At 40.3% G+C, this 15,646-nt stretch overlaps 2 protein-coding genes across 2 annotated transcripts; both read left to right on the top strand.

Annotated features, from left to right (window-relative positions):
* Positions 1 to 16: 16 nt before the first annotated feature.
* LOC127763945 (1,4-alpha-glucan-branching enzyme 2, chloroplastic/amyloplastic-like) lies at positions 17 to 11,821 on the top strand. Its single transcript, XM_052288753.1, has 22 exons — positions 17 to 774; positions 929 to 1,056; positions 1,456 to 1,667; positions 2,394 to 2,492; positions 2,580 to 2,622; positions 2,823 to 2,882; positions 3,500 to 3,580; positions 3,665 to 3,781; positions 3,976 to 4,059; positions 4,544 to 4,665; positions 4,991 to 5,110; positions 6,160 to 6,289; positions 6,387 to 6,497; positions 6,638 to 6,766; positions 8,117 to 8,220; positions 8,706 to 8,850; positions 9,305 to 9,452; positions 9,594 to 9,694; positions 9,929 to 10,006; positions 10,508 to 10,663; positions 11,291 to 11,365; positions 11,445 to 11,821. Exons 1-22 carry the CDS (start codon positions 624 to 626, stop codon positions 11,526 to 11,528), a joined length of 2,478 nt encoding a protein of 825 aa, XP_052144713.1. The 5' UTR covers positions 17 to 623; the 3' UTR covers positions 11,529 to 11,821.
* Positions 11,822 to 12,545: 724 nt separating this feature from the next.
* Positions 12,546 to 15,075, top strand: LOC127761877 (uncharacterized). Its single transcript, XM_052286211.1, has 4 exons — positions 12,546 to 13,110; positions 13,203 to 13,313; positions 13,458 to 13,538; positions 14,719 to 15,075. Exons 1-4 carry the CDS (start codon positions 12,862 to 12,864, stop codon positions 14,791 to 14,793), a joined length of 516 nt encoding a protein of 171 aa, XP_052142171.1. The 5' UTR covers positions 12,546 to 12,861; the 3' UTR covers positions 14,794 to 15,075.
* The last annotated feature ends 571 nt before the right edge of the window (positions 15,076 to 15,646 follow it).

Raw genomic sequence — 15,646 nt, 5'->3', positions numbered from 1 at the left:
CCGCCGTTGGTTTCCTTTTCCTCTCCTCTTCCTCCCCAACCCGCGCCGTGCCGCACGGCCCGCGCCACGCCAACTCGATCGGTGGTGACTCCGCCTGCCTCCCCGCGCGCGCGCGCGCCGCTGCCCTCCACCTTCCACCTGGCAGCAGCGGCTGGCATGGCATGGACGCGCTCCTCTCCTCTCCCTTCCCCCGCAACGCAACGCGACGCCCGGGCGCGCACGGGAAACCGACGCTTTCACCGCGAGGGGGGAGGGGAAAAGCCTCGCCCTCCGCCCTCGCCGCCTGACTCGCGTGCGCCGCGGGTTGGACCGACGCGCAACCGCCTCTTCCGCCCCCGTCCCCCCAGTGCACGCATCGCACACCCACCCTCGGGCGGCCTCGCTGCCACTCTCGCGTGAGGGGTTCGCTCCATCAGGACCAGGGCTCCTCCTCCTCGTCCTCTATATAGCGCGGCGCCCTCCGCTCCTCCTAGCTTCAGCACCAGTGCACCCGCACGCGCGCACACCCACACACCGACCACCAGGCAGCGCCTCCTCGCTTTGGCTCTCGCGTGAGGAGGGTTTAGGTGGAAGCAGAGCGCGGGGGTTGCGGGGGGATCCGATCCGGCTGCGGTGCGGGCGAGATGGCGGCGCCGGCGTCTGCGGTTCCCGGGAGCGCGGCGGGGCTACGGGCGGGGGCCGTGCGGTTCCCCGTGCCAGCCGGGGCCCGGAGCTGGCGTGCGGCGGCGGAGCTCCCGACGTCGCGGTCGCTGCTCTCCGGCCGGAGATTCCCCGGTAATGATCCCGCGCCACCTTGTTGTTCTCGTCCGCCGCGACGCGCCACGCGTGCGCCTCGGCTCGACCAGGTGGCGTGCCGTGTCGCGTCGCGCCGCGGGTGCGGTAAATCGTCGTGATCTTCATTTTGGTTTTGCCTGCGTCTCGTGTCCAGGTGCCGTTCGCATCGGGGGTTCCGGGGGGCGCGTGGCCGTGCGCGCGGCGGGCGCGTCAGGGGAGGTGATGATCCCCGAGGGCGAGAGCGACGGGATGCCGGTTTCAGCAGGTTCAGACGATCTGCAGGTGCGTGATCATGATTCATCCTGCCTTGACAATACTATTGCTACATATCTAACAGCATTTTGCATGTCATGTTTGAAAATGGAGACATGTTCTTGTGCAGTGCTACCTTACGAGATCATATACATTTCACGCAGTCCACGTCTTGAGACGTGTTGATTTCTGTTTGTGACGGGATTATGATATATTCAGTGATTCAGTCCTTTTTTATGTACTTAGTCCATACTAGTTGTCTGCGTGCATAATGATAATATGATCTAGGTCTAAAGCACCCTATATGAGGCCTCAAAGGGCACACCATATGCGTAGGATTGATCTAGAGTCTTGCTTGTTGTCGCTCATTCCGTTCAGTTGTCATTATGTTTTACTTCTGAACATTTTATCTCTTGTACATTGTTGTAGGTGCCAGCCTTAGATGATGAATTAAGCACGGAGGTTGGAGCTGAAGTTGAGATTGAGTCATCTGGAGCAAGTGACGTTGAAGGCGTGAAGAGAGTGGTTGAAGAATTAGCTGCTGAGCAGAAACCACGAGTTGTCCCACCAACAGGAGATGGGCAAAAAATATTCCAGATGGACTCTATGCTTAATGGCTATAAGTACCATCTTGAATATCGGTATGGCTTTCTGCCCTTCTTTATAGATCACATAGTTTCATTAGGTTATGTTTTTATTATTCTCCATCTGTTCAGTCTTTCACAAGATGTATGCAAATAACTACTTACGTGTCACAGCTGATGAGACTCTTGAAGTTTTATCTTTAGTCCTGCATATATACTCTGATCTGTTCTCAAATGGAAGTTGTTTTAGAAATCATTCAGTCATGCTTTAAAATTTAACAAGAGTCCTAAACTACTAATGTGCGAAAAAAAAATAGATTTACCATTATAAGAATTTTTAAGTCAACATATAGTTAGAAAAAAAAAGTTAATGGTCAAATGAGTATATTGGACATACATGGTAAATAGTACTAATAATACATAGATAGTACTCTTCACAGTGGTTCTGGGTTGGGGCGGTACTGCAAACCAAACAAAAGAGTGATAGGATGGCATCAGAACTAAGAAATGCAATATTAATTTTGCAAATATTTAATCTGAAAGTTATCTATGATGTAAAATACATAATGGGTTTTAGACCTTGCTGACGTCTGTCAACTGGACAACAACTTTATTTCCTTTCTTTTATATCATTGTTATACTCCCTCTGTCCTAGAAAAAACAACTTTCGTACGTGAACTTGGAAAGTTGATTTATTTTATGATGGAGGGAGCATAGATGAAGTCAATATGCCCATGCTAACTCTACTAGAAACCTGATTATGCTTTAATTGATTGAATACAGATATAGCCTATATAGGAGACTGCGTTCAGACATTGATCAGTATGAAGGAGGACTGGAAACATTTTCTCGCGGTTATGAGAAGTTTGGATTTAATCGCAGGTATAGTTTCTTTTACATTGTAACCGCACATCACTTCTCTGGGTGTAACAAAATAACTCAGTGATATTCATCCTTCTTCCCATGTAGTGCTGAAGGTGTCACTTATCGAGAATGGGCTCCCGGGGCACATGTATGTTCTTTTGATAGTCTCACCATTTACCTAAAATGCTACATTATTAGTTCCATATTTCTAGTACATGTAGATATAATTACCATGCCATATATTCTGAGATATTCCAGATTGTATGGAATTTATAATTCTCAGATGAACAACTTGTCAATGTACTTGACTAGACGTTGTTAAGAACTAATTTTTGCTTCCAATTGCAGTCTGCAGCATTAGTAGGTGACTTCAACAATTGGAATCCAAATGCAGACCGCATGAGCAAAGTAAGCCCACAGGCTCACAAATATGCCCTTCCTTTCTTCAAAAATATTTTATTTACATTTCTTTAACTAATTTATTTGGTTATAGCATTGGTTTCATCTATACTCTAGAGTTGAGCTAGTGATATATCATGCGAATGCATGTATAGCGCAGTGGTAAACCTGACTCGAACCTGGATTTTCGCACAAAAAAAATTAAATCCCTCCTTGCAAATGCTGGCAGAAGCGTGCTCCCCATGTGAGGTTGAGCAATCCTGGTTGTGCGATGCGTTCAGGGGTGGGGTTCTCAACTTAGCTTCATGCTGCGGGCCATCTTAACCCGCCGATTGAGTTTATATATATATATATATCATGCACACTCTTATATGTTATTGACTGTTGCCATGAGTTAACTGTTAGTTATCGGTTTTGATGCTACTGTAGTGGTAGTACATTAATGTTGTGTATGTTACATGTACATTCTTTAGTACCTAGATGTATTTTGCAGTTTTTGTGGACTTGATAGGAGAAGATGAGTAGCTTGAGGTTGTAACTAATAATGCATGGACCTAGTGTTGTAATTCCATATGATTGGTAAGTTGGTAGTTACCGATGCTCATATCTAATGCAACTGTTTCCAGAATGAGTTTGGTGTTTGGGAGATTTTTCTGCCTAACAATGCTGATGGCTCATCTCCTATTCCACATGGCTCACGTGTAAAGGTAATTCCTTATCCTGCTTGGCCAGTGTTTTAGCTCTGGGCCTGTGAGCATCTCCCTGTATCAAGCATGCCTTTTGTCATCTAGGTGCGAATGGAAACTCCATCTGGTATAAAGGATTCAATTCCTGCCTGGATCAAGTACTCTGTGCAGGCCGCAGGAGAAATCCCATACAATGGAATATATTATGATCCTCCTGAAGAGGTACCTCCCCCCCCCCCCCCCCCAACACGTGCACACGCCATTTGAATATGTTCTTGTTCCTTGAAAAAAGTGCTTCATTTGTACTTGTGAATACTTCTGTAATGTCCTTGGACTCTTGGAAATTTCTCTTTTTGTTGGCATCTTTAGATTGTTCTTTTTATCTAGTTATTAAAATGTTTTATATGACTATGCAGGAGAAGTACATATTCAAGCATCCTCAACCTAAAAGACCAAAGTCATTGCGGATATACGAAACTCATGTTGGAATGAGTAGCACGGTAATGCATCTTTTCTTTTAATTACTAGCCATATACAGTTCAAGTTAACTTACATTCTAGAATTATATTAAAGTACTGTTAGCCTTAATTTTTATAACTGTCTACTTCTAAGCAGTGATAAGTTGTTACAAGTTTCCTCTGTAATAATATATTAATACAATCAGCACATTTTTTGCACATTCGTCAACAATTAGCCATTTATATAACCTTTGCTGGATGGTTGATTCAAATATGATGTTTTGAAACAAATTACTGATATTTACACTGATATAATTTTTGATTTATGTTTTCTGCTAACATAGGGTATATTTAATTAATCTAATGTTTGTATTTCTTACAAACGGGTACGGTTATTATTACATAATAAAAAATAGCGAATAACACCATGCCTACCATTTGTATACATTTTTTTTTGGGCGTCTGTTGGTAATTTATGATTTTCCTGTACTATGCTGGCTGGTATTAATTTTAATATTGCAATCAGGAGCCAAAGATCAACACGTATGCAAACTTTAGGGATGAGGTGCTTCCAAGAATCAAAAAGCTTGGATACAATGCAGTGCAAATAATGGCAATTCAAGAGCATGCATATTATGGAAGCTTTGGGTGATCAAATTACATATTGCTGGATTTATTTCTTGTCTTTGCAGTTTACATATATATGCTTTTAGACTTTATCTTTCATCTTCCTTGTTCCCTTTGTATAATGTGATAAACTGCTTCATCTTTCTTATCATCTTTATCTTCCTTTTATACTCATGAAACAATGCTGTTACTGACCCCTTTTGTTTCCCCTTTTGTTTTGGTACAATTGAACTGTAACAAATGACATTCGCCACCTTTTGAATGAATGGCTATTGAGATAATTTTCAATTGTCAATTAAGACTTTTATTATGGGTGAGCAATGCAGATTTTTTACTTTTGTTTCAGGTACCATGTCACCAATTTCTTTGCACCAAGTAGTCGTTTCGGGACCCCAGAAGATTTAAAGTCATTGATTGATAAAGCTCATGAGCTTGGTTTAGTTGTGCTCATGGATGTTGTTCACAGGTAATTAATTACTCCCTCTGCTCATTTTTATAAGGCATATTTTAATTTTAGAAAGTATTTATGACTGAAATTTGACAATTAATTTCTCATAAAATATATTTATCATAGCTATAAAACCAATATAATGTGAAAATACTTTGAGGTATGAATCTAGTGGTATATGTTTTATACTCTAAATATACTTGTATATCAACTAATTATTGGTCAAAATCTTTCGAGTTTGACTTTCTGAAATCAAAATATGCGTTATAGAAGTGAACAGAATGAGTATTTGTTAACTGGTCTTTCATATCTAAGTTAGTAAGGCGTGGCCACAGAGATAAAAGAAAGTCCTTATAATATAGAAGAAGGCTGTGGTGGTAAGTCTGCCATTATACCACCACCTCTTGAGTTTGTGGGATCTTCTGTGGATAAATAGATCATTTATGCATGTGGCTAGGCTGTTTGTGGATTAATGTTTGGTTCCAAATTGCTTACAAATTACAGTTTTTTTCCTGAGAAGTTCATGCATAGTTCATTTCATTTTTATGATATTTTTTAAAAAAAATCCATTTCTACTCATGGGTATTTAGCTAACGGTATGATTCTCTTTTCTATAAAAAAAGTACATCTAGCCCTCATGTTGGTGAACCCTAATTATGACTAATCTACAACCGTAGATCTTCTCTCTTTTATGCAACATGTTTAACTTGAATTATTGCAGTATAAGAGTTTTCACAATTTAAATTGGCTAGCATTCGAGTTTATCTTAGGATGGGAAGAAAATGAATTAAACGGTTTCATTCATATTTTCTATTCAATTATTGAATTTGAGAATTCAAATTAATATTTTATTCGTGACATCTTTTGTTGGCTTTCTGGTGGACAACAACTAGAACTAATTTACATGCCAAAATTTGTCAATCACCATGGCCCAAAGTTTAGCTCATTGGCCTCTGGGTTCTAAGCCCTTTTGGTTTCAAATATTAACCTTTGTGTTGATTTACTAAGTCCCCTTTTAGCTGCATACCTAATAGCTTTACCTTTGCCCCTTTTTTTTCCTTTTGCAGCCATGCGTCAAATAATACCCTAGATGGGTTGAACGGTTTTGATGGTACAGATACGCATTACTTTCATAGTGGTTCACGCGGCCATCATTGGATGTGGGATTCTCGCCTGTTCAACTATGGGAATTGGGAAGTAAGGAACACATTAATCGCTACTTCCCTTTACAAAGTATCATTATTCATATGCATTAATCTCTATTGTGTTTGCCAACATTTTTATCCTTATACAGGTTCTAAGATTTCTACTATCCAATGCAAGATGGTGGCTCGAGGAGTATAAGTTTGATGGTTTCAGATTTGACGGTGTAACCTCAATGATGTACACTCATCATGGATTACAAGTATATTGCTTCGTTTTCATTACTTTATCTTCACTACCTTCTTAATTATGATGGGGTCAAACCTAGCAGTTGCTATCTGTTACAATTTCATATTTATTTGCGTCATAACCTTTATCTTATGATTCCACCCTCTATTTTAGGTAGCATTTACGGGGAACTACAGTGAATACTTTGGATTTGCCACTGATGCTGATGCAGTAGTTTACTTGATGCTGGTAAATGATTTAATTCATGGACTTTATCCTGAGGCCATAACCATCGGTGAAGATGTAAGTGCTGACTATATTTGTCTTTATGTACTCATTTCTTTAGCATGCATTTATAGCAATATTTTGGCATCTAGACATGCTTAAGTAAGAAGTTGAAAGCTTGCACTGCATATTACGCTAATGTCAGTTTTGCCTTCTCTAGTTCATAATGTTGTATACCCAAAGCTTAGCTTTCCAATCTTAGTGTTACATATTTACTATTAACCCCATCTTGATAGTTGATCAAATTATGTCGCTGGTTCAAGAAATTGTTTTCCTTGGGCTTAGAAAACAGCAAGGAGTAATGATAGTTACCAAAGATTAGTGACCACCTGGTCTCTAGTACAGAAGTTGACCATCAATGTTATACGAGTATGTTAGTAAAGAATTATACAAATGTATTGTTATGAAAAAAATTCGTGACGGATATAATGGCACCATTTGCATGTGAATAACCTGATTGTTTTTATATATTATTCTGAGTTAGAGAAGTGTGAAATATGAACGCGTGCATTCTAAAAATTTACATATTTCTGAACAAAAAGAGTACATTTTTTCTGTAAAAAAAGAGAGTATAATTGTGTCCTCAAAAACAGCTGTGCATGTTCCATGGTGCCATACTGTCATAACCTTTTCTTCTCTTGGGAAATCCAGCCTCCCTGGAAGTTTGTGAAGTACAAAAAGCAAGTTATACAGTAGCTCTGTATGGTCTACATTTTTTTTTGGGAATACGCAAAATGCGTATCTTTTGTATTAAGATCGGGAAAAGTTGTTAGAACAGGCACAGCAACTATGTACAGGGAGAAAGGAAGAAAAATGGGTGTGGGAAACATATAGTAATATCTCGCGGAACAATTTGATGACCAAATGCTCCACCTAGATGCGCGCTCCTGCCTCCCTCCAGGGCGCAGCCTCCGATGCCACTAGCTCCGCTATCTCCTGCATGGTCTTGCATTGACCATTGAAAACCCGGTTTTTCCACTCCTTGTGTATCGTCCAGGCCACCAGGATATGATGATGGTGTCAAACCCTCATCTTTGGGCCGCTATGATTTTGTCTCGGCTGTCGCACCACCATACGAGGAAGGGCTGCTCATTTGATGGGAAGCAATGGGATTGGCCAATGCCGCATAGAACTGTCCACCATAGCTGTAGTGTTTCTGGACATTGGATTAGAAGGTGGTCAATTGACTCCACACTTTGATCACAGAAGACACACTTCTGCAGACCACTTGCTCAGCCTGTCGCCTGTATGGTCTAGAGTTGCAATAGTAGTAACAATACTCTAAATCCCATACGTAAACCTAACTCTATTGCAAAAGATAACTTAATTTCAACTGTTCTGTGGTTAAATGGCATATAACTACTTCAGGTCAGTGGAATGCCTACATTTGCCCTTCCTGTTCAAGATGGTGGGGTTGGTTTTGATTATCGCCTTCATATGGCTGTTCCTGACAAATGGATTGAACTCCTCAAGTAAGTGTTTCAAATTTTGGTTAATAGAAATACTAATTACATATCTAATGAACATAAACTGTTTTCTTGTGTTAAATTCTTTTTTGTATACATTGGTTTCCTTGACCATGATATCTCTATTTCTCTTCTGAAGTTAATTGGCATAACTCCTGCCCTTGATTTTTTTTTTTAAAAAAAAAGATCACTCATATATAGGGTTATAGGCATTTACCAATGTGATGTGCTGGATTTGGTCATATGAACAGTGGTCGTGTGAGTTCCATTATTAGTATAAAATAAGATGCAACTACCAACTTATAGAGTTTGACTTGGCAACGTTACATTTTTAATGCTCCTTTATTATGTGGTATAAAAATGCCCATGCTCATCGTATCTCACTTTTTTGTCAGCTGTTTAGCTTTTATTTAGAAACTGGGAAAGATTGTTATTTCGTATCCTTTAATTGAAAGATGTGGTGCCAGAGTTTCAATTTTTATTTTACACAGGCAAAGTGATGAATCTTGGAAGATGGGTGATATTGTGCACACACTGACTAACAGAAGGTGGTCAGAGAAGTGTGTTACTTATGCTGAAAGTCATGATCAAGCACTAGTTGGTGACAAAACTATTGCATTCTGGTTGATGGACAAGGTTACCACACATCAATCTCTAGGTTTTAGTGTTTTACTGATTAGGACTGTAACTAATGGCTCTTTAATATATCCTTGATAATTATTTGTACTGATTTTACTCAAATATACTCAATGCATTCATTGTGGATAGTAAGAACGGTATGAAAACCACAGCTAGATCAGTGTTTTAAGTTGGATAGCTTTAGGCTTTCTGCAGTCTACACCCAGTTTTTCTTGTATTAGTTGCAACATGTATTTATGAATTTTCTATTCTTTACTAGTTCTTTGGAAAATGTTATTTCCTTGTTTTAATACTTAAAACATATTTGTGTATCAGTGTATCACTGTACTATTCTTGAGATAATAGAGTTGTTCTTTGAGTTTTAATTGTTGAGAAAATGCATATACATGCAGGATATGTATGAATTTTAATGAATACTGGCATGAGAACCTCACATACTGTACTTATGCAGGATATGTATGATTTTATGGCTCTGGACAGACCGGCAACACCTAGCATTGATCGTGGAATAGCATTGCATAAAATGATTAGACTTATCACAATGGGGTTAGGAGGAGAAGGCTATCTTAACTTTATGGGAAATGAGTTCGGACATCCTGGTGAGATTTAATAACAATCACACACCATGTTTGTTTCTTATTTTATATCAACTTCTCATTTGATGACAATGGTTCTTGTCACCTAGTATTTTCTGGGAAACAATTGGCTTAAAGGCCATTGATCTACCTTTTATTTTGCAGAATGGATTGATTTTCCAAGAGCTCCACAAGTACTTCCAAATGGTAAATTCATCCCAGGGAATAACAACAGTTATGATAAATGCCGTCGAAGATTTGACCTGGTAACTTTCTTTGCTCTGTCACCTGATTATTGATGAAAATAAGTTCTGCATTCCCTGGATTCAATTTAGATATCCTTTTACCCCCTTCTGCAGTGTTTTAATCATGAAGGTCCCATTATGACAATTCATCTAATTCATCAATTCCTTTTTATTCACATTAACATTTGTGCGAGACCAGCAACATTGAACCATGATTTTGTTATGGATCAGTAAGTTTTTTCATTGCTTTGTCAGGGTGATGCGGACTATCTTAGGTATCGTGGCATGCTAGAGTTTGACCGCGCGATGCAGTCTCTCGAGGAAAAATATGGGGTATGTTGTATTTATCACTTATCTTTTTCTGGGGGTTGCACAAATATGAGCCATTATGCTTATGTCCTGTGACTGATACTTGCTATGTCAACTATTTATCCAAAACCACTTGAAATATATGGTGAAATGACGAGCTGCACTTGTGCATTATGCAATTATGTCCAATACTCTTAGGAATAGCTCCCATTGTCATTATCTAGGTGCATCATTATGTTTTCTCATGTCTTCCAATCATTGCAATAGTAATCAATACTGTTAAATAATGGACAGCTTTGTTCGATGCCAATTAAATTATTTTGTCTTGTTTGCATGGGCTATGTGGACAGTAATTTTATATTTTTATTGATGAATAAATGCATTATCAATAATATAATGCATATATTTCCCTTCATAGAATTTCTTTTTTGTATTTATAGGAAAAACTTTGCAAGTAAAATGATGGTTTTGTTTTAACATTGCTCTGACACTGATGGGGGTTTTCTTATGGCTATGTTATTTCAGTTCATGACATCAGACCACCAGTACATATCTCGAAAGCATGAAGAGGATAAGATGATTATATTTGAGAAGGGAGATCTGGTATTTGTGTTCAACTTCCATTGGAGTAACAGCTATTTTGACTACCGTGTTGGTTGTTTAAAGCCAGGGAAATATAAGGTATGCAGCTATTTGTGCATTGCCCGTGATCAATTATAGTTTTTGTTCACTAGGTAAGGCTTTACCGACCTTACTGTTAACCAAGTAGAAAATGGCAAAATGCCAAAAAAATCGGATTTGTATGATTTCTGCCCAAGAATAAAATAGATTGACAACTATGCTTGCATATGCACCCCGGTGGTCAAGGAGTTGCCTTTGTTAGCGATAGTCCTAGGTCTGGATCCTCAAATTGCAACCATTCATTTTTTTTTCCTATTCAGATTAAAAAATATTGAATGTGGACTAAAAAAATTTCATGTTATGTACGTCTCCAATTGTACTGTACCTAATATTTCTCCCTGGGTCTCTGGGATATGTCAAGTGCCATTATTTATTGATTGGTGTTAAATCAGGAATTACGAGCAAAGAAGTTCTTGGTAATCATCAACACTTCATATTTACCTACACTAGTCGTGTGCCCATTATGTTGACCCTGCCATAGTTTACTCCTTCCATATATTTGAAAATAACCAGTAAAAATTACTCAAAAGTCCTCTAGTCAGTTTTGCAGCGCGTTCATGCTTCTTACAGACGAACTGGATGTGTTGGTTGCTGAACTGCAAAATAATTTATGTTGCTTTCTATCAGGTGGTCTTGGACTCAGATGCTGGACTCTTTGGTGGATTTGGCAGGATCCATCACACTGCAGAGCACTTCACTGCCGTAAGTCCTTGCTCAGATGAAATTGCGTACCGTATATTGTGTGCTCTTTATTAACCTCTGTTGTGCTCATTCCTTGCAGGATTGTTCACATGACAACAGGCCCTACTCGTTCTCAGTTTATTCTCCTAGCAGAACCTGCGTTGTCTATGCTCCAGCGGAATGAGAACACCAAGAGGCAGCATGCAAGTGTGTGCGGCTGCTAGTGCGAAGGAGCAAGAAAAACTAGTTGCCAGCAATCTGTGAACGGCTTTCCTAGGTTCTGCTTCGATGAATGCCGGATAGACTAGACAGCTTGCTTTTGTGCTTTGCGCTCCCAATTTGTAGTTTTAGTTTGTGAGGGAAAGAAACGTTTATTTGTAATTATCTATGGCTGTCGAACGGCGACGAAACCATGAACCCCGTATATTTGTTGGTACCGTTCGAACTGCCAGTTATACATAGTTCTGCACTTCTGTACATCTTGTGATGCTTGAATCTTGATGCTTAGTTAATTAGAATCATGTTTATCCTTTCAAAAAGAAAAGTTAGAATCATGTTCGGGGCTTAGCCATCATTAAGCAAAATGCTTTGAGTTCCAGTGATTTCAAGGTGAGATTTTCTAGTAGTCAAAGTTTGTTGGCCATGTCAGCCTCTAAACAGGTCGTGTGGTCCTACTCTGTTCTGCTTATCCTTGACTGCTACTTCATCTTGAGTACTAGCACAGCTACACAAATGTGTGGGATGCTTCATCACAAAGCACCAGCACTCCCATCCCTGAAGGCTGAAGAGACATCTCAGCTTTCCTCTCCGAGATGTTAACCCAATAACAACGCAAGGACATATCAAAATGGAAGAGGAAAACAACTCTCGAGTCTCTGATGCTGCAAGGCCAAGTCAGAGATGGATACACCTGCAGCAAGCAAAATGAAAATGGAAGCAGCAGGCAGGTTGCAACCTGCAGTGCACATGTAGGCATTGGCTCACATGAGAATGAAACACTTGGGCGGCTTGCGCAGGAGTTACTTCTACTCGACCCCTGACACAGTGGCCTCACCTAACACAGTTTGCTCCCCAGCTCACATCACATGTACGTGAAATCATGCTGTCCTCTCTTCCATCAAATCCCTAGTAGATAGTCTTATGATATCATTGACATGAGCTGCTATGACTGACACATGCATGAAGATATAGTCAGATTAAGCCATTGATAAACTTGTTAATACGCACTGCCGCTGCTTGCTTCAAGGTTGAGACTGCAGGTAGGACACTTGTACTCAACCATTAATCCTCTGCAGCAAAAGAAAAAAAAAAAGGTGCATATCAACATGGCCAAGCGGCAGCAGGAAGGAAGATTGAGAAGAGATAAATAGGCTTGGAAGGTAGAGGAGTTGTTAGCTTAGGGTAGCTACTGCTAGTTCCTACACATTGCTCGCTGCTGTAAGGTTAGCATTGGTTGGTGAGAGAGAGAGAGAGAGGTTGCAGCTAGCAGCAGAGAAGCACCTGCAGAGGCGAGAGGCATGGAGTGCGGCGGCGGCGGCAGGGAGCAGCAGATGCAGATCGTGTGCGTGCGGGGCGGCGGCGGCGGCGGCGGCGGCGAGGAGGATGGGTCGTCGGAGTGGGACCAGTCGTCGTCGCGGTCGGCGCTGTCGCTGTTCAAGGAGAAGGAGGAGGAGATCGAGCGGAAGAAGCTGGAGGTGCGGGAGAAGGTGTTCTCCATGCTCGGCCGGGTCGAGGAGGAGACCAAGCGCCTCGCCTTCATCCGCCAGGTCAGTGTTCGACTGTTCGTCCGTGCATGCCTGTGTCCGCCATGGCGATCGATCATCTCTGATCGCAAGCTAAACTGTTGGTTGATTTGCAGGAGCTGGAGGTGATGTCGGATCCGACGCGGCGGGAGGTGGAGACGATACGGAAGCGCATCGACAAGGTGAACCGCCAGCTCAAGCCGCTCGGCAAGAACTGCCTCAAGAAGGTGAGGACGCCATTGTGTTTTTTTTTTCTTTTTTGCTGCTTCTTCTTTTTCTTCAGCAATATAGCTGTACATACATGTTTGTTACGACGAATTCAACCGCATGCGCCGGGCGTTAACCTTTTTTTCCCCTCTAAAAACAAACAGGAGAAGGAATACAAGGCGTGCCTAGAGGCTTACAACGAGAAGAGCAACGAGAAAGCAACGCTTGTGAACAGGTTGATGGAGGTGAGTGACAGAAGAGCGGTTTTCAGTGGTTTTTAGCTACCCAGGAAAGATAGCATATATATTCAGTCAAAATAGTTGTAGGACTGACTTGAATTTTGATCAAATTTCATTGAAAAGTTCAAAATTCTTTGAACTATTTGGAGCAAAAAAAAATTGTGATTCCAATTATCTAAATATAAAATGGAAATGTTTGCATAAAAAATATGTAGGAAACTAACGACGGTAGTACCATTTACTCCATCCATTTTTAAATATATGACTTTGATTTTTCGACGTGAGGTTTGATAATATATTTTATTAAAAAAATAGTATAAATATGTAAAAAGATAAGACATGATTAAAATACCTTTATTGATAAAACATATTTAAAAAGCCGAAGTAGTTATATGAGAATAGTCCAAGGTAAGGGTGAGAACAAAGAACAGCTAGCTTGATACTACATTCGTACTAAAATATAGTTATTTCTAGTACAGTAACTTGTCTCAAAATGAATCTATTTCTACATCTTTTTTTAGGGAAGCTATATTTTTACACCTACCAACTTCTCTTAACCAATTACAACTATTCTCTATTTAATTTTTTCACCTACTTTCTTTTCTCAACCAATCACAAGAATCCTCCAATTATTTTCACCTACCCATGGAGTACCAAATGGAGGTTTCTGTTTTTTTTTTGCGCCAAAATTGTTTAAAGTTGATGCCTACTTCCATTTGAAGGTCCAGTTATAATTTTCGGGCCTAGCCCAAAATTCCCAAGCAACAAGACAACATCCAGCCTTTGTCTCAAATCTTCATCAACAAGGTTGGGCCTAATGTATATTTGTCCAAAACTTCCTCTAAATGCCTAACCACCGTTAATAGAGCAAGATTCCCACTAGCAGATGATATATGTTAATTAATTAAGTTTTTTTTTCACCATTTATAGCAAAGATAGACAGTGGAAATACACAATTGTATATCTTAATTTACTCGATGGATAAACACGGAACAACTTGTAAAGTTTAAACTAGACGAATAATATTGTGAAGTGGGTATTATAATACCCATTTCATAATATATTCAGAAGATCATTACTACACGCTGCAGTTCTTATAGTAATGTTTTTTGGTACATTATATATTTATTCTTCTGAATATATTATGTTATACTCTCATTAAATATTTCCATATGATCTTGAGCAGCTTGTGGGCGAGAGCGAGCGGCTGCGGATGAAGAAGCTCGAAGAGCTGAACAAAACGGTAGAGTCCCTCTACTAGACTTGGGCTTTTGGGGGCCCATGGCTGCCACCACAAAGAGCTTGTTTGCAGTGTGCAATTTCTTCTTTTTTTTTATGACACGAGGATGAGCCAAATTTGTGTGACCTCACATGTGTCGTCGCGTTTGATATAGCTGATGGGATCACGAGTTTATCTATTCTGTATGGTTCAGTTTAATTGCAACGTCATTGTCAAGAGAAATCCTTTTTTTTTCCCAATTAGAGGGCTCGAAACAGGATTAATTTGGCAGCAAATGCGTACTAATTGACAGATCGTGTCATCAAGCTCTTTTTTTTTTCCTCGGGGCTTTATTCCTGAACTGGATTCTTCAGAGGAAACAGTATCAAATACGTTGACGTATTCCTGACCGATCAGTTTTTATAAGTTTTCCAACCTCGCCTCATCGATCGACAAGTCCCGGGGCAGTTTGTCATACTACGTGTTGTAACCATCATTTTATTCTTGAACACGTACCTGGTACTCAAAAGAACTTTGGCGCTTCGATTAATGAAACCACAGTTGAAAAAAAAGGACACCGTTTTTCACCCGCGATCCGCCGTGCCGTGCCATCCGCTCGATCCGGTTGTACTTGCCACGTCCGCACTCCGCACACGGATAGCCCACGTCAGCAAGGGCCACCCGTGTCACCGGCCGTGTGTAGGATATATAAGTGGGTTCGTGGGCCGCTTACATTTCTACCTGGGTATGTGTAGTGGTGTATCTTTGAAACAATGTGTACATGTGTTCGCGCGTGTGTATCTTCTACTCCCTCCGTTTTATAATATTATTTATTCTATTATTTTTCACATTTATATTAATATTAATAAATCTAGACATATATATCATTAACATC

Source organism: Oryza glaberrima, chromosome 2 (genome assembly GCF_000147395.1).
Source record: "Oryza glaberrima chromosome 2, OglaRS2, whole genome shotgun sequence".
NCBI lineage: Eukaryota > Viridiplantae > Streptophyta > Magnoliopsida > Poales > Poaceae > Oryza > Oryza glaberrima.
Note: the sequence above shows the minus strand (reverse complement) of the source record. Positions and strands in the feature narration are given on the sequence as shown.